The sequence below is a fragment of the Erythrolamprus reginae genome, chromosome 2 (genome assembly GCF_031021105.1).
Source record: "Erythrolamprus reginae isolate rEryReg1 chromosome 2, rEryReg1.hap1, whole genome shotgun sequence".
Classification (NCBI taxonomy): Eukaryota; Metazoa; Chordata; class Lepidosauria; order Squamata; family Dipsadidae; genus Erythrolamprus; species Erythrolamprus reginae.
Genome location: NC_091951.1, coordinates 313,140,112 through 313,165,222, shown reverse-complemented (window position 1 = coordinate 313,165,222; position 25,111 = coordinate 313,140,112). Strand labels below are relative to the sequence as shown.

Sequence of the window (25,111 nt, the reverse complement as noted above, 5' to 3'; positions counted from 1 at the left end):
ATAATAATAATAATTTATTGGATTTGTATGCTGCCCCTCTCCACAGACTCGTGGCGGTTAACAACAATAATAAACACAACATGTACAATCCAATAATAAAAAAAACCTAAAAACCCTTATTATAAAACCAAACATACACACAAACATACCATGCATAACTTGTAATGGCCTAGGGGGAAGAGCTATCTCAACTCCCCCATGCTTGGCGATATAAATGAGTCTTGAGTAGTTTACGAAACACAGGGAGGGTGGGGGCAGTTCTAATCTCCGGGGGGAGTTGGTTCCAGAGGGCCGGGGCCGCCACAGAGAAGGGTCTTCCCCTGGGGCCCGCCAAACAACATTGTTTAGTCGACGGGACCCGGAGAAGGCCAACTCTGTGGGACCTTATCAGTCGCTGGGATTCGTGCGGTAGCAGGCGGTTCCAGAGGTAATCTGTAAGAATTTACCAAAATGCCTGGTTTTTATAGTGCATTTCCTCAGGGTAGGCTATTCCAATGAGCTGTGGAGGTGCGTTCTTCCCAGAGACAAAAGTTGTAAATTTCTGATTGTCTTTTAAAAAATTGGCTATTCTGTCCTTTTGCATTCAAAGCGATCAGCACTCATCAGTTTGTAATCCAGTCACTCTCATCATGATACTTATATGCTTATTGCATTTCTCTAAGTGTCCCTAGAGGCAACATTATAAGCAAAGGTCACATTTGGAAATGGAAGGTGAGAACAAATCATATCTGGATTTTTAGCCCAGAAAAAGACATTTGGAAGCACTTTATACAATTATAGATGATGCTGAGGAACCAAACAGTTTCGCACAGAGTTAAAATAAATATAGGTTATAATGATTACTTCTAACATACGGGGATGGAATCCAGATTTGTGAAGCTCCCTTTGAACAGTTTTTGTGGAAACTGGGTTCTGTATGTGTCTATTGAGCTCTGCAGTGATTTTAGGAGCTGTGGGCCTGCGATCCGCTCTAATAATTCGCTTTAGAGCCCGACGGTCTCTCTCAGACAACTTCGACTTTCGACCAGACCTGTGCTTGGCTGAGGACATTTTCCCTTCTCTTTCAAAAGCAATCATTACTTTTGAGACATCACCTCTTTAAACGCCAAACATTCGGGCACTTTCTGTTACACTAGCGCCTGCCATTCGAGCACCAACAATTTGGCCTCTTTGAAGGTCTGCCATTTCTAGAATGTTATAACCAATTTCCTTAAATTTCTGTAAAAAAAAAAAAAGGTAGTTTTAAAAAACATATCAAATAACAGAATAAAAAAAGCCATTTAAAATATGTCAAGTTTTGATTGATTTGAACATGTTCAAACATTATGATGCCAAAAAGTCAAGTATTTCCATTTTTTTGTCCATCCCGTAGCTTTAAAAAAGGATAAGACAGTTTAGCGACGGGTAAGCCAGTCAGCTATCATTAGCATACAATGGATCTTGCAGGCTCAAAGATCAGATGCAGCACATTGTGAATACTGGTTCTAGGGAACAGCTGAATGAGGAAACTACATTGTCTTTTAAGTTTAAGATCCTGGGCTTTGTAATCCATACTGCTTCAGACCAAGGACTGTCCTTATATTCTTAATCTGGTGGAGAAAGAAAGCTCCTATATCTTCCAAGGTTTATATTTAGAAGATTCAGCAAAATACAAGCAGTATGGTATCCTGGACACAAATTGTTTCAACTCCTACCCTCAAAACGTCGCTACAGAGCACTGCACACCAAGACAACTAGACACAAGAACAGTTTTTTCCCGAACGCCATCACTCTACTAAACAAATAATTCCCTCAACACTGTCAGACTTTCTACTAAATCTGCACTTCTATTCTACTAGTTTTTCTCATCATTCCTATCACCCATTTCCTCCCATGTTGACTGTATGACTGTAACTTGCTGCGTATATCCTAAGATTTTTATTAATATTGCTTCTTCATTGCTTATTTGACCCCTATGACAATCATTAAGTGTTGTACCACATGATTCTTGACAAATGTATATTTTATTTTATGTACGTTGAGAGCATATGCACCAAGACAAATTCCTTGTGTGTCCAATCACACTTGGCCAATAAAAATTCTATTCTATTCTATTCTATTCTATTCTATTAATGTTAATGAGTTCAAATTACCTTTATGAATATTCTTTGTTTAAGAAGCAAAAGTAATATCGTCTGTAAAGTGTCTTAAATACTGTAATACTGATGCAGACTTTATCCTACACTTTCATTGAATATTGACAAACTGTTTTATGCTGACGCAGTTCCATTAAAAAATGCGCTAACGGCACTGATCTATTTTGAAGAGTAGGCCAGCAGCTATTACACAGTAAGCCTTTATTGACTGGTGCTGCCTGGAGCTAGCTTTGAACCAGCAATTTTAGGGAAGTGAAAAGCTTTCTCTCCTGTTACTAGTCCCTTGAGCCGCCAATTTGTAAGAGCAGGAATCTTCTATGACAGCTTTAAGGTAAATTTAATCAATAGGTAATTTTAGATTTCATTATTTTAGGGGGTAATAGTTAACTATTGAATGGATGCCATTTAAGGCTGGCTACTATTTTCTTTAGTTGATTCATGACATTTCCATGTTACATTCCAACATTTAAGAAGGCTAAAATAGGCCGTGCCGAGTTTTATACGAGAGGTTGAATCATATTGAGCAGTTTTCCAAAACAGTTCCACTGACTTTAATTTTTTTTTCTTTTTTAGCTAGATTTCCTTAAAAGAATACAAAATGAAATGCTTTGCTTAATGACCAAGCAAACTAGTGTGGCCCACTGCCATTTGTTTGGTTTTTTAAAAATCGGTACTGCTAAATAAATAAATTCACTGCTGCTAAACTAAATTGGCTGATTTAGCCAATTTGATGGACAGAACTTATGAAAAAAAAAAGATATACTGTGGCCATTGCCCCAACAGATATGCTGCCAGATACTTCCAGGCCTCATCTACATCACCAACTCCAGTGCTGCTACTACTTCTTTGCTAGCCATCAAACAGCTAATCGATGCATAAATATTGCTTTGTGGCCCATGTGAAATTTTAATTTAACAATGTGACCCTTTCCTCCTTATGAATTGTGCAGGTCTGTTTATTCTCAGGCCTCAATAACACTTTATTGCATTGTAAAGATGTGGCATGAAAGGCAGCTTATTTAGCCCAGCTATTGGAATGACTATACTTTGTTTACATTTCTTTGTTTTTCCATCCAATAACTTTAATGAGTAAAAACTAAATATGCTATTTTTCCCCCTCCAGCTGATTTAGCCAATTTGATGGACAGAACTTATGAAAAAAAACTACCAGTCAGCTCTTTAACATTATCTCGGGTAAGAATATACTGTATACTCAGTTCAATAAAAATAACCCAGATAAAATAAACATCTTGGTATTTTAAACTACTGTAGTATTTTAATTGAATTGCTACATGCATATAATTGCTTTCTACATATACTATGATTGTTATTTAAGACCTTGGGCAGTCGAAACTAAAGTATTCATTGGCAGGTAGGATATTGTGGCAGATTATTTTAGGAACTATATTTAGATCAGACCGAAGGCAATGTAGCTCTAAACTATCTAAGGCCAAAATTTCAAGTCTGGTGGAATAAGGTATTCTGTTGCGAGCAGAGGAACTTTTTTTGAAATATTTCTGAACTCTCTCAATTGTATTAATGTCTGATATGCAGTGCGGGTTCCAGACAGGTGAGCTGTATTCGAGAATTGGTCTAGCAAATGTTTTGTATGCTCTGATAACAGTGTAATATTGCGAGAGAAGAAGCTACGCAAGATTAGATTAACAACTCCTAGTGTCTTTTTGGCAATGTTGTTATAGTGGGCTCTGGCACTTAGGTCATTAGTTATGAGTATTCCAAAGTCCTTGATAGAGTGATGGTCGTGTCCAACAAGCTTGTATTTTGTGTTCTGATTCTTTTTGCCAATGTGTAAGACAGCATTTGTTGGTTGAGACTTGAAGTTGCCAGTTGTCAGGCCATTCTGATACATGGTCAAGCTCTTTTTGAAGGGTAATAGTATTGTCTGTGGTATTAAATAGTTTGACATAATCATCAAAGAGAATGCAGTTGCTTGTAATATGATCACAAAGGTCGTTTATGTAAAGTATGAATAGTGTTGGTCCTAGAATGATGCCTTGAGGGACATTACTGTTGACAGCTGTAGGATTTGATAAGGCACTCCCTATTTTAACCATTTGTTGTCTGTTTGACATGAACACATTTATCCAATCATGAAGGGGACCACAGGCCATAAGATTTTAGTTTCTGAAGTAGCTTTCATGCACTATTGAATCAAAGGCTTTACAAAAGTCTATGTAAATTGTGTCTATAGTTTTACCCTGATCGAGTTTGTAGTCCATGTTTTTGCAGTGCAGGAGTTGCAGGTTATAGGATATTTTTTTTCTGAAACAAAATTGTTTGTTAGAGAGTAGATTGATAGTTTCTAGGTGGAGGGTAATGGATTGCTTTATGATTGATTCCATGACTTTGCAGTGACCCAGCATAAAGAGATTGGTCTGTAATTTTCAACGTTACTTGGATCTCCTTTTTTGAAGATGGGGATGACTAGCTAGTGACCATAAGTTGGGTAAGAGGCTAATCATGAAGGATTTTTTTGAAAATTATGCTTAGAGGTTCAACTAATGTTGTGGAGAGCTTTTTAAATAAATATGCACATAGACCATCAGGTTCAATGGATAGAGATGGTTTTAGATTGTATAATGCTTTCATATCAATACCTTCTGTAAAATCAATTTGTGTTAGGTTGTTGCAGTTATTTGTGGTAAGACTAGGAAATATTGGGCATGAGCCATTGATGTTTACAAAGGAGGAGCTGAAGAATGTGTTAGAGGTTGGCTTTAATGGCTTTCTCATTATATTCTTTACTATTTGGTCCTTTGAGGGGTGGGATGGATCTCGAGTCTTTGAGTTGGCTGTATACAAAATTATAGAAGGAACGAGTGGATTTCATGCGCAGAAGGTTTTCTTCTTGATTGATACGAGAATTGGTGCATTTGGTCTTTAATTGGTGGCATAGATTTTTGTAGGGGCTTTTAAAGTTAGCCAATTTTGTTTTTCTGCCAAAGGGATCTTTTTTTTTAATTGAAGCTTCCTTATTTTAATTTGTTTTTCTTGGTTTTGGTAATTATTAGTGGTACATATAGTATAATGACTCTTTGCATTTTGAGCAAAAATATATTATAGTAGTCTTCAGTATGATAGCCAGAGAATAATATTTGCCAAATCAAGAGATGAAAAGTCGGCCTCTATGATATCGTAGTTGGCTTTTTAAAAATTGTAATTAGTTATCCTATTATTATGGTGATTTTTTATAAGGACCTATGTTGAGACAAAAGTCAATCATGCTGTGGTCACTGTTGGAAAAGGGCTCTTTTATTTCTAGCCCATAAATTGAGTGTGAACAGTTGCAGAAAATGTGATCAAGACAACTGCTGAGTACTAGTTTTTCTAATCCTTTATTGGTAATAATCTTTCAGCTGTGGGGAGGGGGGCATTTGCCCAGGTTCACCTGGTGTACCAGTTGCAGCCCTATTTGGATAGGGAGTCTCTACTCACAGTCGCTCATGCCCTTATCAACCGCCAATGCAGTTATATCTGACCATGCTATCTTCAGCCATATCTCAGTGACTTGGATGATTAACCTGGCAGTCCATCTCTAAACTATTTTTTTCCCTTAGTTTATAGATAACATTTCTTCACGTGAGCATGTGGATCAAACTGAATACTATTTATACAAGTAAGCCACTCTTAGTTTTATAACAAAATCATGTATTTTAACTGTACACTTTGTTCTCAGCTCTTGCCTTCAATTAGTTATATCACACATTGCGTGAGAATCAACTTCTAATGAAAGAATTATACGCAATTTTCAATATGAAGCAGGAGAATCCAGCAGCTTTTGTTATATGCAAAGCCCACTCTGTATATTTGACTATAGGAATATAAAGCTTTGTAATGCTTAAGTATTGTCAAAAGCAAATGTTGATATTTGTTTCATTATAAATAAAATCATCATCAAGAATTGCTGAGCTTTATGATATTGCCGCCAAGTGTCTGAAAAGGATCCAAAATGGTAATTGTATTTCCAGCAATTTTTGAATATGAATACAAGTAGTCATCAACTTACTGTATTTTTGGAGTATAAGACACACCTTCCCCCCGCCCAAAAGAGGGTGGAAATGTTGGTGCATCTTATGTACCAAATACTGGAATTTTTGCTGTCCCGAAGCCCTGCCCTGCATCCCATTTTTGCAAAAAAATGGGCTGGTTTTTTTTGCAAAAATGGGGTGGGCTGAGGGTCCAGGAAGCTTGCAGAGAACTCATGGAGACTGGTGGAAGGCAAAAATACCCCCATGTTTGTGAAAAATGGGCAAAAATGGCCTGTCTTTCACAATAATGGGGGCATTTTTGCCATCCCCCAGCTCAGGAGTTCTCTGCAGGCTTCCTGGACCCTTTATCCACCCATTTTTATGAAAAATGGGCCATTTTTCTGCAAAAATGGGATGCAGGGTGGGGCTTTGGGACAGCAAAAATGGCTGTATTTGGTATAGAGCAAAAACCGGCCCATTTTTCACAAAAATGGAGGCATCTTTGCTATCAACCAGGAGCTTCCTTCTGGCTTCTCAGAACCTTTGCCCACCCCATTTTTGTGAGAATGGGCAAAAAATGGCCCTTTTTCCTCAAAAAATGAGATGTTTTTGTCTTCTAATTACCCCATCTGGCATGACTGGTGGACGAATTCTGGGAGTTGAAGTCTACTAATCTTAAAGCTGTCAAGTTTGAAGTTTGTAAAAACTGTCCATGATTGTAAAAAGCATACATGTTTGTAAAAAGTATTCTGCTATACTGGTGTTTTATTAAATAATACATTACTGCACCATTTGGTTCAGAATACTTTTTTTCCTTGCATTCCACCTCTAAAATCCAGGTGTGCCTTATACTCCGGTGCGTCTTATACTCCGAAAAAATATAGTATGTCCATTCTTCATCTCTTGTTCAAAGTTATTGTAGTATTAAAAAAGAGTTAAATAAGGTCCAGGAGGGAAGTGTTTTTAATAGGAAAGTGAACACAAGAACAAGGGGACACAATCTGAAGTTAGTTGGCGGAAAGATCAAAAGCAACATGAGAAAATATTATTTTACTGAAAGAGTAGTAGATCCTTGGAACAAACTTCCAGCAGACGTGGTTGATAAATCCGCAGTAACTGAATTTAAACATGCCTGGGATAAACATATATCCATCCTAAGATAAAATACAGAAAATAGTATAAGGGCAGACTAGATGGACCATGAGGTCTTTTTCTGCCATCAGTCTTCTATGTTTCTATGAACTTACTACCTGTCCCCATAGTCAAGTGATCCCAATCTGGACATCTGGGTGCTCAGATCATGATTGTGATTATTGCAGCAAATTCCATCACATAATCACCACTTGCAGCTTTTCTTGTAGATTTCCCACAAGCAAAGAAAATAAGAAATAAATAGGTTTGTTCTCCTCTTGTATTCATTCATTCATTCATTCATTCATTCATTCATTCATTCATTCATTCATTCTTAGAGTTGAAAGGGACCATGTAGGTCATTGAGTCCAACCCCCTGCCTGAGCAGGAATCCTAAAGCACCCCATTTTAGCATACAGGCAATTCCTTACTTGGAAAGTCTCTGGCTCTTTCTTTTTCTCTAAGTAAAGTTGTCCAACATGCGGAACCAGCTCTATTGTGTGCCTGGAAAGTGAGCTGAATCACAGCCAGCAGCAATAAAAGGGTGGCTGAGTCTGTTTATTCAGGCCCAATAAGGGTAATTCCAGCAGACACTTTCTCCGTAAGCTTTTCTTTGCTATTCTCTGGTACCTGTAATCTCTTTTCACCTTCTTACTAGCCCCTGCATTGACTTTTTCTTCAGAACAGCCTTTATGCTTAGCAAGCACTGAGTCTACAAGGACTTGTAATTAGGAATGGGTGCTTACTCCTGAGGCGGCTAGTACAGTGATACCTCGTCTTTCGAACTTAATTGGTTCCAGGATGAGGTTTGTAAGGTGAAAAGTTTGTAAGATGAAACAATGTTTCCCATAGGAATCAATGGAAAAGCGATTAATGCATGCAAGCCTAAGACTCACCCCTTTTGCCAGCCGAAGCGCCCATTTGTGCACTGCTGGGATTCCCCTGAGGCTCGAAACCCCACCTCTGGACTCCCATGTTTTTGTGATGCTGCGATTTCGCTGAGGCTCCCCTCGCTGGGAAACCCCACCTCTGGACTCCCCTTGCCAGCGAAGCGCCCGTTTTTGTGCTGCTGGGATTCCCCTGCAGCATCGCAAAAACACGGAAGTCCAGAGGTGGTGTTTCCCAAAAACGGGCACTTTTCTGGCAACAGAAGTCCGGAGGTGGGGCATCCCAGTGGTTGGGTTTGTAAGGTGAAAATAGTTTGGAAGAAGAGGCAAAAAAAGTCTTAAACCCCGGGTTTGTATCTCGAAAAGTTTGTATGACAAGGGGTTTGTAAGACGAGGTATCACTTTATTTCCCTTTACCATAAATACTATATTTCTGTATCAACCCCTCTTCTGTTTTTTGCTTTGCTTCTTTGCTAATTTTGCTTGCTTGTTTGTTTTAATTTTTTTAATAATTACTTTTAAAAGAACAATAAACCTTGTGTTATATTTTCAAATTCTCTTTTTTTAAAAAAAAATTCCATCCCCAAATATCGTGGCTCTTTGCAAACTCAGTTTCTATAAAAAGTTTTAACTCTCGAAAAAGATTATGATGTGCAACAGTGACCGGATAATCAGCTGCTCAACACTAAAGTCCTTGGAGACCACTGCTATTTGCATATCTTCTCAGCATCAGAAACTTTTAATTATTGCTTCGTTATTAGCTAGCTTGCCTATGTAGTAACAGCTGGTAAATGGAGTTGAGAAATTATAGAAAGGTCAGCAGTAGCTGAAAATTACAGATGGCAGCCAACATGGTATGGTAAACAGTTCTGGCAATCTGCCATCAGAATGTACTGGGAGATGACTGTGATTTTAATATATGCAGACAGCAAAATAATATGCAAGTGATCTATGCATATGCTTTTTTTAAAAGGTCAATGTTTTCTTATTTTTCCCCCTTTGTGAGGCCTGCAATGTCATGAGGAAATTTAGGATTTTGAAATTACCCTCCTGCATTACTGCATGTGAATTGACAGCAGGCATAGGATGGTTCTGACGGGTGCAAAGTCATATCGGCTTAATGCTGGCTGAGATAGTGCACACAACTTAAAGTTGCCAGTGTGTAGAAGCATCAGAGAAATGAAATGGTTGTGGCAAGACATGGTTTTATGTGGAAGAGTTTAAAAGGCAACCCCCATATGATACTAATCCATCACATGCAATGTTCTGGTACTATCCCTGCTTAGAAGAGTAGGTAAGAGTCTGTCGCAGTCAGTGTTAGTGGGGGGTCAGAGGTAGACCTCTACCTTTCTCCCTTGTGGGGTGCCTCAGGAGTCGGTCCTCTCCCCCCTGCTATTTAATATCTACATGAAACCGCTGGGTGAGATCATCCAAGGGCATGGGGTGAGGGTATCATCAATATGCCGATGATACCCAGTTATACATCTCCACCCCATGTCCAGTCAAGAAGCAGTGGAAGTGATGTGCCGGCGCCTGGAGGTTGTTGGGGCCTGGATGGGTGTCAACAAGCTCAAACTCAATCCAGACAAGACTTAGTGGCTGTTGATACCCATCCAGACCCCAACAGCCAAAAATTCCATCCCCAAATCCCACCGGCACATCACTTCCACTGCTTCGTTGACTGGACGTGGGGTGGAGATGTATAACTGAGATGTATAACTGGGTATCAATTGTGCTCAGAAAGGTATTTTTTTTACTCTCTTTTTCATTCACTATTTGGTTCTTATAGGCCGGCTTCTTTCTTTCTTTCTTTCTTTCTTTCTTTCTTTCTTTCTTTCTTTCTTTCTTTCTTTCTTTCTTTCTTTCTTTCTTTCTTTCTTCCTCCCTCCCTCCCTCCCTCCTTCCCACCCTCCCTCCCTCTTGTTTTCTTTCTTTCTTCCTTCCTCCCTCCCTCCCTCCCTCCTTCCCACCCTCCCTCCCTCTTGCTTTCTTTCTTTCTTCCTTCCTTTCTTCCTTCCTTCCTTCCTTCCTACCTCCCTCCCTCCCTCCTTCCCACCCTCCCTCCCTCTTGTTTTCTTCCTTCCTTCCTCCCTCCCTCCCTCTCTCTCTCCTCCCTCCCTCCCTCCCTCCTTCCCACCCTCCCTCCCTCTTGTTTTCTTCCTTCCTTCCTTCCTCCCTCCCTCCCTCTCTCTCTCCCCTCCCTCCTTCCCACCCTCCCTCCCTCTTGCTTTCTTGCTTTCTTTTGTGAAAGTGGACCACTCTGTGGTGTTTCATCTTAAGCCACAGGAAAAAAAAGAAGTCAGTGGCCTTAATAACCAAAGAAGGCAGATGGAGCTAATTGTACAACAATTTATGGTTAGAGTCACTGCACCTCTTGGGTACAATCTAAGCAGAAAAACATGGCTTAGTACAGTAAGGCTTTTAAAATTAATTACATATTCATGAAATGTGGGCAATGTGTCTCTAGTACAGTACTGCGTTGCAGCACAGCTGGATGGTAGCCATCTTGGGTGCATCATTAATCAGAGAGGCTGATTTAGATAACATATTCATGCTGTGTCTCCAAGAGAGAGCTGTCCCCCCCCCCTTCCCTTGTGCCCCCCTGTGTGGGAAATGAAACATCACAAGCCTGGGTCCATGTGTTCTTAATCTGTGTTTGAAATGTAAAAGAGTATGCCATGAATTGTCAACAATATGTGTTTTTAATACAAGGCTGTCATTTAGTTTTCTTGACATTTCATCCCCTCCATTATATTTCTGACATTTTACATTTGGTGCTATGTTGGGGGCAGGCATACATTAGAGAATGGGGTTGTCATAGTGAAGAATTAGGAGATCAAATAGTTGGACGTGACAAGTGCCGCAGCAGCTGCCTTACCTCATATTAATGAAGGAAGGAAGATGGGGAAAAATTGCACTAATGTGGTTTAAACCTTGGGTGTGTTTTGGATTAATGGCAATTTCTCCTATTTTATTTTAATGCCAAGGAGTGGATTTTTTATTTATGAAAAATTTAAAATTTTCTAGATGATATGCACTGCTCTGAAGCCCAAAACAATGGCTGATGCCAGCCAAATTCCACTGTGTAAATAATAAAAGGGATAGAATGAACCAACAACTGAGCACATTGAAGCATTTTATAAGGGTTTCTATAAACCTGAATGTGTTCTAATCTTAAAACAGTGGAGTACAAAGAAGTAAGTGATTAAAAATATGGTTGTTACACATGTAGAAGTAGAGCATTTGAACTCAGTATCTTTTAATTTGCAATTTAATTTGATTTATTAAATGTATAGGTCGCCCAACTCATTGTGGACATTTTGAAGGATGTGGAGTTAAATATCAAAGTGAGATAAGAAAACGTGAATTTAATATTTATTCTTTAAAAAAACCCACTGTGATTTAGAATTGATGGAAATCATCCCATAAGCATATGTATCTTGTATTAGGAACGTGTTTCAAGATTTCTCATTCATTTACTCTTGCACTTTTACATAAACTGTTATCCAGTTTTCAAAAGCTCTCTTTAAATATTTGCGACATCTACTGGTTAATGCCACATAACATGTTTACAATGTGAATCTTTGATTCTGTAGGTTGGTGTAAGTATTAAATTTGTTTACTGGTAGTTGGCTTATGAGCAGAAGTGCTCCTTCATATTTAAGGGTAGCAGCACAAAATGTTTAGAGCCGGGGTGGCGCAGCAGATAGAGTGCTGTACTGCAGGCTGACTGTAGATCTGTAGGTCAGCAGTTCAAATCTCATCACTGGCTCAAGGTTGGCTCAGCCTTCCATCCTTCCGAGGTGGGTAAAATGAGGACCTGGACAATATGCAGGCTCTGTTAAAAAGTGCTATTGCTAACCTGAGTCTAAGAAGAAGGGCGGCATTAAATTTTTTTTTAAATAAACAAATAAACGTTTATCATAGCAAAAAACTTGATAGAAAAGAATGGCTCAATATACTGGCTGATAAACCCATAGCTCAGCATCCCCCAAACTTTGCAGCTTGGTGGGTCAGCTGTGGGGGTGGGAGAAACAGGAACGGGGCTGCGCAAGCGAGGGGCCGGCACACGCATGCAGCCCTAGCATGAGTGGTGGCTGGCATGCACATATGTGTAGCTCTTGTGTGAGCAGCAGGCTGACATGTATACTTGTGAATGCCCACCAGTTTGCTGCTTGCAGAAATGGAGGTGTGCACATTTTTGCTCTGGCCAGCCACTCATGCGGCCCAATTCTAAATGGGCCACAGCCAGGTAGTGGACTGCAGCCCAGGGATTGGGTATCCCTGACATAACCCAACTTTGATTGCCTTTAAGGCTTATTTTTTTTAAAAGTAATTTATTGAACAGATTTGCACAAACACTTACAATTCTTTAAAGTACTGTCCTTGGGCCTCTACACATTTTTTCCAGCGACTCTGCCATGACCGGTACGCGCCCTGGAAGGGGTCTTCGGGGACCTCTCACAAGGTCTTTGTCACGGCTGATTGGATCTCTTCTATGGACGAAAAATGCGCCTTGTCACAACGCGCTACAAGTCCGTGAGTTCCTGGCCAAACACCAGGTGCCATCGCTGGCCCCCCCATAGTCCTGACATCGCCCCAGCAGACTTCTTTTTGTTCCCAGCCTTGAAACGAACCCGTTTTTTGCCAGTACTTTGAAGAATTTTAAGTGTTTTTGCAAATCTGTTCAATAAAATAATTGCATTACTTTTGGAACGCATCCTGTATTAACTAAAACATTTTTGAGCTACACCAGAAATACACAGTTCTGTCATGGCTTATGTAATTGTTAATATTAGTGTCACAGTATCATACACTATATATTCCAAAGTAGGAATTTAAATATTCTGAATAATTTGGTTATAATAAGACAACAACAAGTTGCATACTGGGGCTTATAGAATTTTTCCAGCCCCTAGGAGGCATCTGGAATTTCTTCCATATTTTGTCTATATCTGTGTGTGCTTCTTGTTTCCACTTGTGTCTGTATGTTTGTGTATTTCATCTTCCATCTGTATGTTTGTGTATTTGTGCCCCGGTGCGCATGGGGCTGGTGCGCATGCTGTGCTCTGGGCCATGGGGACCAATGGGAAGCTGGTGGGGGAGGGGCTTAGAACGGAGCAGCTGGCAATGTTTCAAGATCCTAACCAACTTGTTCTCCTCTCCCAGGGGTAGGAAAAGTTGGTTCTTTTGTGACTTGTGGACTTCAACTCCCAGAATTCCAGAGCCTATCTTGATAGCTCAGGAATTCTGAGAGTTGGAAGTCTGCATGTCATAGAATAACCAACTTTGCCAACCCCTGTCCTATCCAGATATGTTGAAGATTTTTTCCTGTAATGCTTGTCTCCACCTGCACAAGAGAGATTCAGCTCATTTTCTTCCTCACTCTCTGTTGTTATCTCCCACCATGCAGTACCAAATTTGCACCTATTCCGTTCAGTTTTTTGAGTTATTTATTTATTTATTTATTCATTCATTCATTCATTCATTCATTCATTCATTCATTTATTTATTTTATCCAATACATAATGAAGGTTAATTTATCTATCTATCTATCTATCTATCTATCTATCTATCTATCTATCTATCTATCTATCTATCTATCTATCCATTCATTCATTCATTCATTCATTCATTTATTTATTTATTTGATTTGTATGCCGCCCCTCTCCGTGGACTCGGGGCAGCTAACAACAATGATAAAAACCACATGTAACAATCCAATACTAAAACAACTAAAAAAAACCTTATTATAAAACCAAACATACCATGCATAAATTGTAAAGGCCTAGGGGGAAAGAATGTCTCAGTTCCCCCATACCTGACAGCAGAGGTGGGTTTTAAGGAGCTTACGAAAGGCGAGGAGGGAGGGGGCAATTCTAATCTCTGGGGGGAGTTGGTTCCAGAGAGCCGGGGCTGCCACAGAGAAGGCTTTTCCCCTGGATCCCGCCAAATGAGATTAACTATGTGGTAATATATATCAAAGAGAAGAAAGAAAGAAAGAAAGAAAGAAAGAAAGAAAGAAAGAAAGAAAGAAAGAAAGAAGGGATAGGAGTGAAGATATAAGAATAAAGTACAATACATCAATGGAGGATAGAGGAGGAGATATAGAGATATATGAGTGGAAGAAAAGAAATATGAGATATAGGAGAGATAATTGGACAGGGGACGGGAGGCAACCTAGTGCACTTATGCATGCCCCTTACTGACCTCTTAGGAACTTAGAGAGGTCAGTCATGGAAAATCTAAGGGAAAATGTTGGGGGTTAGGGGTAGACCTTGTGGAGTTATCCTGCTAATGGACAGACAGACAATATCCCCAATAATCTAATTTTACAAAAATTATTTCCAAATTTCTATTGAGTTAAAAAGAGAAGTAGGGGGGAAAAGCTTGATATAATAACAAGAAAATTGTCTTGCTGGAATGTTAAAGTTACAGTATTGTGGTCATGCTGGGAGTATCTCTTACAAGGTTGCTATAGCAACAGCTCACTCCACTGTTCTCTAGTGCTTTCCTTGGTCTATTATAGTACATATTCTAATACTAGGTTATTACAGCTTTTGTTTTTTTTTTACTTTAATTCAGTCATTTTCAATAAAATGGCATCAATAGTGGAAATCTTTATTGACTTTTTTTTGTATAAACAGATTTGTTTAAACCTAAATATGTCTCGCTTTACTTTGGTAAAGCACTTCATCTTCAAGATATTTCCCACTATTTTCATTTTTCTTTGTGTTTTATGTTTTGATATTTTTTAAGAAAAAAAATTGGAATAGAAAGAAATATAATGAAAGTAGTGTTGTTTGCATACAGGCTGGGGAAAATACCTTCTTTTTTTGGGGTAGTTTTTCATTTTAAAATTAACTGGTTTTCATGTCTTTTTCCCAGAGAGCATTTATTATTGAAATTTTGTGATATCTTGATTAAAAAATGTCAATGACTTTCTTGATCAGGCAGGGGCAGGAGAATATTTTCCTCAGATTTCATATGATTTCATATCAAGCTTTTTTCATAGCTGATGGCTGGAGGGAAACAACACTTTTATTTTTCTCTATTTGAAGCATCCATTTATTTAGTTATTTGTTTGTTTGTTTGTTTAGTTATTTAGTTATTTAGTTATTTAGTTATTTAGTTAGTTATTTAGTTATTTAGTTATTTAGTTATTTAGTTATTTAACATGCCTTTTAAAAAAAGATATGTTATATGTGGGGCCTATTTCCCTCAGTATAACTGGATTGCTTTTAAACAAATCTAGAATATGTTTCCTTTTCGTATTTAGAGTTACCCAGGTTAACAAGTGTAAGGAGTCCTTTATTGTAAGGAACTCATGGGTTGCAGAGACAAAAGATTTGAAAAGAAGTACAGGCAGGTACATGCACGCCATACAAATGGGATGCAGGGTATGACATAGGCTAAGTGACAAAAGGAAAGCTTCCTTTAGTTAGGCATGATGAAAAAGGAACCATCAAGGCGCAACCAGCTTTGTTGAGGCAGTTTTCTTTGATGGGGATGCACAATCAGAAAGTGCCTCTAGGCTTTCTCCTACCGCTTAGCGCTTGCAGTGGCAGACAAAGGAGATTTCTCGGTGACATCCTTCCAAATCCGCTAAGTTAAGCCTGCCTAGATTCTATTTGATCATTACGCTTTGTGCCTAAAAATATGCATGATGGAAGAAAGAATTTTAGCATTTTGAAGCTGAGCCTTTAATGTGCCGCCTTGAATTGCCTTTGGAAAGGGAGGCAAATCTGAATTGATTAATGAGACCGGCTTATTTTTAGTTGCTTGGAATATATATTTTTGTTTGCTTGTTTCTTCTCAAATCATTTTAGACTGTTAAGCAAACAAAAATGCTTTTTTTATGAAAGTAAATGAATATGTACTTCTGACTGTGGAAAAGTACAGAAAGCCATGCATTTTGTACATTACAGAACTTTTCTTTTATCTACACTGAGAGCATGTGCACTCCGCGGCCTGCACTGGCTGCCAATCAGTTTCCAGTCACAATTCAAAGTGTTGGTTATGACCTATAAAGCCCTACATGGCATCGGACCAGAATATCTCCGAGACCGTCTTCTGCTGCACGAATCCCAGAGACCGGTTAGATCCCACAGAGTTGGCCTTCTCCAGGTCCCGTCGACCAAACAATGTCCGCTGGTGGGACCCAAGGGAAGAGCCTTCTCTGTGGTGGCCCCGGCCCTCTGGAATCAACTCCCTCCAGAGATTCAAATAGCCACTACCCTCCTCGCCTTGCGTAAAATGCTGAAGACCCACCTTTGTCGCCAGGCGTGGGGACAATAATACCTTGTCCCCCCTTTTTATTATGTTTTCGGCCTCACTGTGTGATGGATTAGGTTGAATGTGTATGAATGTATAGTTAGGGTTTTTAATATGTATTAATGTTTTTAAACTGATTTAACTTTTACTATTAGATTTGTAATTTATTGTGTCACTATTATGTTGTGAGCCGCCCCGAGTCTTCAGAGAGGGGCGACATACAAATCTAATAAACTATAAACTATGTGCACCAAAACGAATTCCTTGTGTGTCCAATCACAGAGACAGCTGTAAGGATCTAGATCTATGGAAGGATCAGCACAGCTGCTTCAACCATTGCCTAGCTCTAAACCAGTGATGGAGAACTTTTTTTCCCTTGGGTGCCAAAAGCACACACACATGCACAATTGTGTACACACGAGTGCCCACACCCATAATTCAATGCACCACATAATTCAAACCTGCACATATGCGCGTGACACACCCCTGTTGTCCCATCCCCCATGCATGCTCAGATCTGTCATTGCTACCCCCCTGACTGATTTGTTTAACCAATCCTTGTTAACAGGAGAAGTTCCTGAGGATTGGAGAATGGCCAGTGTTGTGCCTATCCACAAGAAGGGCAGTAGAGAAGAAGCTGGTAACTACAGGCCAGTTAGCTTGACATCAGTGGTAGTTAAAATGATGGAGACTCTACTCAAAAAGAGGATAAATCAGCACCTAAAAAACAATAACTTATTGGACCCAAATCAGCATGGCTTTACTGAAGGCAAATCATGTCAGACTAATCTCATTGATTTCTTTGACTATGTCACAAAGGTGTTGGATGAAGGTGGTGCCGTGGATATTGCCTACCTGGACTTCAGCAAAGCCTTTGATACGGTTCCACATAAAGAGCTGATAGATAAATTAGTGAAGATTGGAATTAATCCCTGGATAGTTCAATGGATTTGCAGCTGGCTGAAGCGTAGACATCAGAGAGTTATTGTTAACGGCGAGTATTCTGAGCAGAGTCAGGTTACAAGCGGTGTGCCACAAGGGTCTGTTCTTGGTCCTATTCTTTTTAATATGTTTGTGAATGACATAGGGGAAGGTTTGGTAGGGAAGGTTTGCCTATTTGCCGATGACTCTAAAGTGTGCAATAGGGTTGATATTCCTGGAGGCGTCTGTAATATGGTAAATGATTTAGCTTTACTAGATAAATGGTCAAAGCAATGGAAACTGCAGTTTAATGTTTCCAAATGTAAAATAATGCACTTGGGGAAAAGGAATCCTCAATCTGAGTATTGTATTGGCAGTTTTGTGTTAGCAAATACTTCAGAAGAAAAGGATTTTGGGGTAGTGATTTCTGACAGTCTCAAAATGGGTGAACAGTGCAGTCAGGCGGTAGGGAAAGCAAGTAGGATGCTTGGCTGCATAGCTAGAGGTATAACAAGCAGGAAGAGGGAGATTATGATCCCGCTATATAGAATGCTGGTGAGACCACATTTGGAATACTGGGTTCAGTTCTGGAGACCTCACCTACAAAAAGATATTGACAAAATTGAACGGGTCCAAAGACGAGCTACAAGAATGGTGGAAGGTCTTAAGCATAAAACGTATCAGGAAAGACTTAATGAACTCAATCTGTATAGTCTGGAGGACAGAAGGAAAAGGGGGGACATGATCTAAACATTTAAATATATTAAAGGGTTAAATAAGGTCTAGGAGGGAAGTGTTTTTAATAGGAAAGTGAACACAAGAACAAGGGGACACAATCTGAAGTTAGTTGGGGGAAAGATCAAAAGCAACATGAGAAAATATTATTTTACTGAAAGAGTAGTAGATGCTTGGAACAAACTTCCAGCAGACGTGGTAGATAAATCCACAGTAACTGAATTTAAACATGCCTGGGATAAACATATATCCATCCTAAGATAAAATACAGAAAATAGTATAAGGGCAGACTAGATGGACCAGGAGATCTTTTTCTGCCGTCAGACTTCTATGTTTCTATGTTTCTATGCATGCGTGCATGACCCCCCCACTCCCCCATTTCCTGATGTTTGGTAGACCAGGTAGGCCCGTTTTTAGCCCTTCTCAGGCTCCAGAGGTTTTCCGCCCTCCCAGAAGCCCTCTGGAGGCCAAAATCGCCCTCCTAGAGCCTCTGCACAAGCCGAAAATCAGCTGACTAGTGTGCACATACACACCGGAGCTGAGCTAGGGCAACAGCTTCTGTGCCGGTAGATATGGCTCCACGTGTGACCTGTGGCACGCATGCCCTAGGTTCGCCATCACTGCCCTAGGCTGTGCGTGCACGCAGACAACCCTGCTGTCGAGAATGCTAGCAAAATATTGTGCATCTATGCACATGTGGAGGCTTGAAAAGCTTTCCCAAAGGTCACATATGGTGCTCTGACAGCTGCTTGAATACTTCAAACAGAAGTATTTTGTTGCAATAGCTGCTTTGAAAAATCACTTCTCCAAATGCTTCGCATATGCAAAGATTCATAATGAGCATAAATTGGAGTGGTTCTGCTGATTTATATTTCACCTTGAATACATCATGTTCATATTCTTTATGGATTGGACCAGACCAGAACTGGACACAGCACATGTACTGTATGTTCTCAATCTGTAATGTGTCATTAGATTTTTTTTTTAAAATCTCTCCATCTTCTTTAATTTTAGTTACGTAATTCACGTAGCACTTGAATATGGAAAGAAAATAATTAAAATCAGAAGTAGTACACATGCATTCCTACATGTAATGTTGAAGTTGATGCTACATAAACAGTTGTACTTGAGCATATCAGTTCCAAAAATTACCACATGGTGGCACCGAACAAAACTTTTGAGATGCATATAAAAGAAACATGCTTGTGGTGTAATATTGGAAAGAAATCATTTTCCTGTAACTAAATCTTTTAATCATTAGCAGAATTTACTTCTGAAAATAACATTTTTAGGTCAGGTAATTGGCTATATTGACCCCTGATTTCATAAGTATTTCAGTTTAAGAATTAGCAGCCAAACATTAAAAAAAACCCACCAAGTTGCTTTATAGTACTTAATTTCAGGTTTCTCACAATTGCTTTTGCTTAAATTTAAAATACGTTTATTAGTTTTCATCTTCCATTAAGATGGCATCTCATAACTCATTAGTTGAACTGGATAATTATTTTCTTTGGTTCACTCAACTGGTAGTATCGACATCTTTTTCTTAATTTAAATAATAGGAAATGGCTTTCATTTTTCTCCTCTTTGATTATCCTCTGTGTCAGATTCCCTAACCTGGACATTCTCCAATTGAATGATCTAATTTTTAAAACTCTTCACTCATTAAAACTGCTGCTAAGAATTGTGGGGAATTCAGTCTAATGAATGTTCATGGACTGAATAAAACTTCTCCATGTTAGCACCATAAGTAATTAAATGTAAAAATGAATAAGATCTTTCTTGTCTTCCCTTGCTTCCACTTTACACAACTTTGTTCCTCGTTACCAGTTATCTCTTTTTATTCTGCCTCTGTTCTTCATTGGTAGAAGAAGAGTGCCTTTCTTGTCTTCCTTCACCTCAGTTGATGGCCCTTACACTTTCTTCTCTTTCTAGTCACGTTGTGAATAGCCCTCTGTTGGAGTAACGTGTTGCGGAAGCTAGACCACCCAGATAGCCAAAGCAGCTAGCCAGTGTGCCTCAGACTATCAGGAACTTTGTCTTGAAGATAATTGAAGACAAGTTTACTGCAGAGTTTCTTAGGAAAATATTTACTTATTTCGTAGCAAACCTGCACTAGCTATTTAGACTGTCGCTATCTCTCTCTAGAAGTTACTGTACACAATACCTACAATTCTGTACTATTTTCAGGTACAATACTCAGCTATGATATTCTTCAGCCACTGCAAGCCACAATAATTCACAAGCCACAATATCTCTAAGCCACACTAAACCAAACTAAGCAGTTTTACATTGTTAAGTCTTTACATTGATTACATTTCTTCTCTCTGCAATTTGGAATATTATATCAGTTTCTGACACTCTCTGTGTATGGAGCATCTTTTTTCCGTCCCAATCAAGAGCCTGATGAAAATATAGTTAAATAGCTGATGACATTCTTTTCATAGAAAGTCATGCTTGGAGAAGATGAAATTGAAACCGGTTCTCCCTGAAAGTTCCTTAGCTAGTTCCTTCCAAAGCCCAAAGGGAGTTGCAGTTTTGCTTCTTCCAGGTATATGTACCGATGAAAAACACAGCAGTAATTGCAGGAATTCTGTGAATGCTATCTATTTTATCAGTTGGAGAATGTTTCAAGGATTCTCTGGCATGTGTTCTGTCGAGCTCTCTGGTAGAATCCTCCCGAAAATTCACAGATACAAATTTCAGACACACATGTTTGAAAATTCAAAACAGTGTTCTTTATACCGAAAATTCAAATAAACTAAGCACTCTTTTTGTATAGCAAAGAGCACTCGTCTCCAAACAAACTGGTAATTTGTACAAGTCCCTTACCAGTTCTGAGATACTTCACAGTCCTTCTTCTTTCACAAAGTGAAACACACTTTGCTCTGGTTTAGTTTCAAAGCGGGGGAAAATCAGCACACAAAGGTCAAAGTCATGAAAGCAGGCACGAAACACAACGATCAGATAATCCTCCACAATGGCCAAACCCACAGGCTTCTATTTATAGCAGCCTCACTAATTACCACAGCCCCACCCAACCACAGGTAGCCTCATTTTCTTTGATAATAATTTCTCAGTTGTTGCTGCCTATGCATCGCTCTCCGCATGTGTGGCTGTATCATTAACTCTTGTTCCGAATCCAAGGAGGAGCTAGATAATTGATCTCCTTCTGAGCTGTCTGCCACACTCTCCTCCTCCCTGTCACTCATGTCCTCTTGGTCAGAGGAGCCTTCATCATCAGATTCCACCGGGAGCAAAACAGGCCTGCGGCATGTGGATGTCTCCCCCACATCCACAGTCCTTGGGGCAGGAGCTGGGCCAGAGCTAACCACAACAGCATGCATATGTTTTTTTGTACCCAATTCTGTAGCAATTGGTGGAGAGAATTGACGTAATTGTTCTTCATGAAGCACGGTGGCTCAGGAGGTAAAGACACTGAACTGCAGATCGGCAGGTTTAAGTTCAAGGCCCACTGCTGCCACAGGGCAGGGTTAGCTACCATCACACGCTCCAGCTTCTGCCGACCCAGCAATTCAAAAGTGAGCGACTGCAAATAGATTAATGGGTATCACATCAATGGGCAACTTTATGGGAACCTGAAAGGAGCCCCAACTGGACACCCCCTAAACAACAGTGATATCACTGGCAAATATTTTTTCTATAGATGCACTTCAGTGGTTCCAACATGGGGGCGGGGAGCTATGTTTTCATATTCCAACCTTCCTTTCTTAGCATCTAAAGAGTTAGCAGTAGCTGGTGATTACTGTATGTCTATTTTAGTCATTTAATTCAGTCTCATTCAAAGAGCCAGATTGATCTAGTGATTAAGATATTAGGCTAGAAACCAGGAGACTGTGAGTTATAATCCCATTTTAGGCCTGAAAGCCAACAGAGTAAGTTTAAGCCCGTCACTGTCCTAGTCACCTCACATGATTATTGTTGTGAGGAAAATAGGAGGAAGGGTTTTTATATATGTTCACCACCCTCAATTATTTATAAAAATAGAAAAAATGAGATATAAATGAATAATTGTCCTTTCCATTTTGATAATAGTGGATTTGTTGAAATTATTATTATTATAATAATAATAATAATAATAATCATTATTATTATTATTTAGATTTGTATGCCGCCCCTCTCCGTAGACCCCTTATTTAAAAAGCAAGACATACACATAAACATACCATGCATAAACTATATAGGAGTTTACGAAAGGCAAGGAGGGTGGGGGCAATCCTAATCTCCGTGGGGAGCTGGTTCCAGAGTATTGGGGCCGCCCCAGAGAAGGCTCTTCCCCTGGGTCCCGCCAGACAACATTGTTTACTCGATGGGATCTGGAGAAGGCCAACTCTGTGGGACCTAACTGGTCTCTGGGATTCGTGCGAAATACCTTGCCCAGGAATTGCTCAGGAATTATGCTTAAGAATTATTAAACAGGAAATGGGCTTCAGTACCTTGGATAGTTCTATGCAAGTAATTAATGGGTGTCTGAAATTCAGTTACAGGTAGTCTTTTAGTTTATTTATTTATTTATTTCTCTAATGTGAGCTGTGAATCGAGGAGGACGCCCAAGTTGCGGACCCTCTCTGAGGGGGTCAATGATTTCCCCCCCCCAGGGTGATGGACGGACAGATAGAATTGTCCTTGGCAGGCAAAACCCACAGCCACTCCGTCTTATCAAGGTTGAGTTTGAGTCTGTTGACACCCATCCAGACCCCAACGGCCTCCAGACACCGGCACATCACTTCCACTGCTTCGTTGACTGGACATGGGATGGAGATGTACAGCTGGGTATTATCGGCGTACTGATGATGCCCTTGGATTATCAGTGGTTTCATGTAGATATTAAATAGCAGGGGGGAGAGGACCAACCCCTGAGGCACCCTACAAGGGAGAGACCTAGAGGTCAACCTCTGACCCCCCACTAATTGCGACCGACGGGAGAGGTAGGAGGAGAACCACTGAAGAACAGTGCCTCCCACTCCCAACCCCTCCAGCCGGCGCAGAAGGATACCATGGTCGATGGTATCGAAAGCCGCTGAGAGGTCAAGAAGCACCAGGGCAAAGGATAAACCCCTGTCCCGGGCCCGCCAGAGATCTAGTTGTTACAATCATAATTGGGATCAGAATTTAGGTTGTTAAGCAAGGCGGTTGCAAGTAAGTGGAGATCCCTTTTTGCCAGGCTATTAAGCAAATAATTTATTAAGCGAAACATGTTGTTCAGTGACTTCTCCCATTGACCTTGCTTGCCAAAAGCCAACAGGGAAGGTCATATATGGCAATCGCATGACACCAGGATACTGCAACTGCCCTAAAATACATGTTAGTCGCCTAGTGCCCAAATTTTGAAGGGGATGCTCTGATAGTTGTAAGTGCAAGGACTAGTCATAAGTCACATTTTTGAGTATGGTTGTAACTTTGAACAGTCGTTAAATGAATGATTGTAAGTCAAGGACTAAGTGGAAGTGATGTGCCTGTGCCTGGAGGCTGTTGGGTCTGGATGGGTGTCAACAGACTCAAACTCAACCCGGATAAGACGGAGTGGCTGTGGGTTCTGCCTCCCAGGGACAATTCCATCTGTCCGTCCATAGCCCGGGGGGGGGGGGGATTATTGACCTCCTCAGAGAGGGTCCACAACTTGGGCATCCTCCTCGATCCACAGCTCACATTAGAGAAATATCTTTCAGCTGTGGCGAGGGGGGTGTTTGCCCAGGTTCACCTGGTGCACCAATTGCGGCCCTATTTGGACCCGGAGTCACTGCTCACAGTCACTGATGCCCTCATCACCTCGAGGTTCGACTACTGTAATGCTCTCTACATGGGGCTACCTTTGAAAAGTGTTCGGAAACTTCAGAACGTGCAGAATGCAGCTGCGAGAGCAATCATGGGCTTCCCAAGTTATGCCCATGTTACACCAACACTCCGCAGTCTGCATTGGTTGCCGATCAATTTCCAGTCACAATTCAAAGTGTTGGTTATGACCTATAAAGCCCTTCATGGCATTGGACCAGAATATCTCCGGAACCGCCTTCTGCCGCACGAATCCCAGCGACCGGTTAGGTCCCACAGAGTTTGGCGGGACCCAGGAGAAGAGCCTTCTCTGTGGCGGCCCCGATCCTCTGGAACCAGCTCCCCCTAGAGATCAGAACTGCCCCCACCCTCCTTGCCTTTCGTAAAGTTCTTAAGGTTCATCTCTGCCGTCAGGCATGGGGGAACTTAGACATCTCCCCCGGGCCTATACAGTTTATACATGGTATGTTTGTGTGTATGTTTGCTTTTAATAATGGGGTTTTTAGTGTTTTTTAAATTATTAGATTTGTTCTTACATTGTTTTTCTTATTGTTGTGAGCCGTCCCGAGTCTACGGAGAGGGGCGGCATACAAATCTAATAAATAAATAAAATAAATAAATAAAAGTAATGTATAATTTTTTGTCTTGCTTGGGATACCCCACCTTTCCATCGTTCTCTTTTCTTCCAAGAATATGAAGCTTTCTATATATGTATGTATGTATGTATGTATGTATGTATGTATGTATGTATGAAGGTTTTAGATCTCATTTTGTATGGGTCTGAAAAGCTGCACTATAAGGTGCATAATGAGTATCATTTGATTCTTCTCTCCTGCTGATTAAGATATTTAAAAAATAACAATCAGTTTGATGGTTCTGAGAGGTAATGTATTGGTTGCTGGGTGTTCGTATTAAAATATGCTTGATCTGCTGCCTGTAACAATAGATTATTAGAAACTAGAGAGGTACAAATAGCAGAAAGCCAAAGAGAAATCTCTTGATTTTCCCATTCAGCATATAAAATGTGATAAAAGGCTGTCTTTTCATTCAATCTATGTTTACCCTTTGCCTTGATTCATAAGCGTAAGATATATTCTATATTCCTAGTTATTGTAGATTGAATGTTTCTTTCTCCTGACTTGGGGCCCTGAACACAACCTAATTATACCCTATTCAACAAGCAGAGAGACACTTTGATTATATCCTATTTTGGAAAGGAACAGAGAAACACTTAATACTTTCTCAGC

At 40.1% G+C, this 25,111-nt stretch overlaps 1 protein-coding gene across 2 annotated transcripts in view; it reads left to right on the top strand.

Moving 5' to 3' along the window:
- The window catches only part of MRPS27 (mitochondrial ribosomal protein S27), a 73,187-nt gene that overhangs the window by 9,103 nt on the left and 38,973 nt on the right, over nucleotides 1-25,111 (top strand). For both annotated transcript variants that reach the window (XM_070743122.1, XM_070743121.1), the window contains exons 3-4: nucleotides 3,258-3,328; nucleotides 5,713-5,771. In XM_070743122.1, the coding sequence (XP_070599223.1) occupies nucleotides 3,258-3,328; nucleotides 5,713-5,771 (130 nt within the window). The remainder of the gene's footprint in view (nucleotides 1-3,257; nucleotides 3,329-5,712; nucleotides 5,772-25,111) is intronic.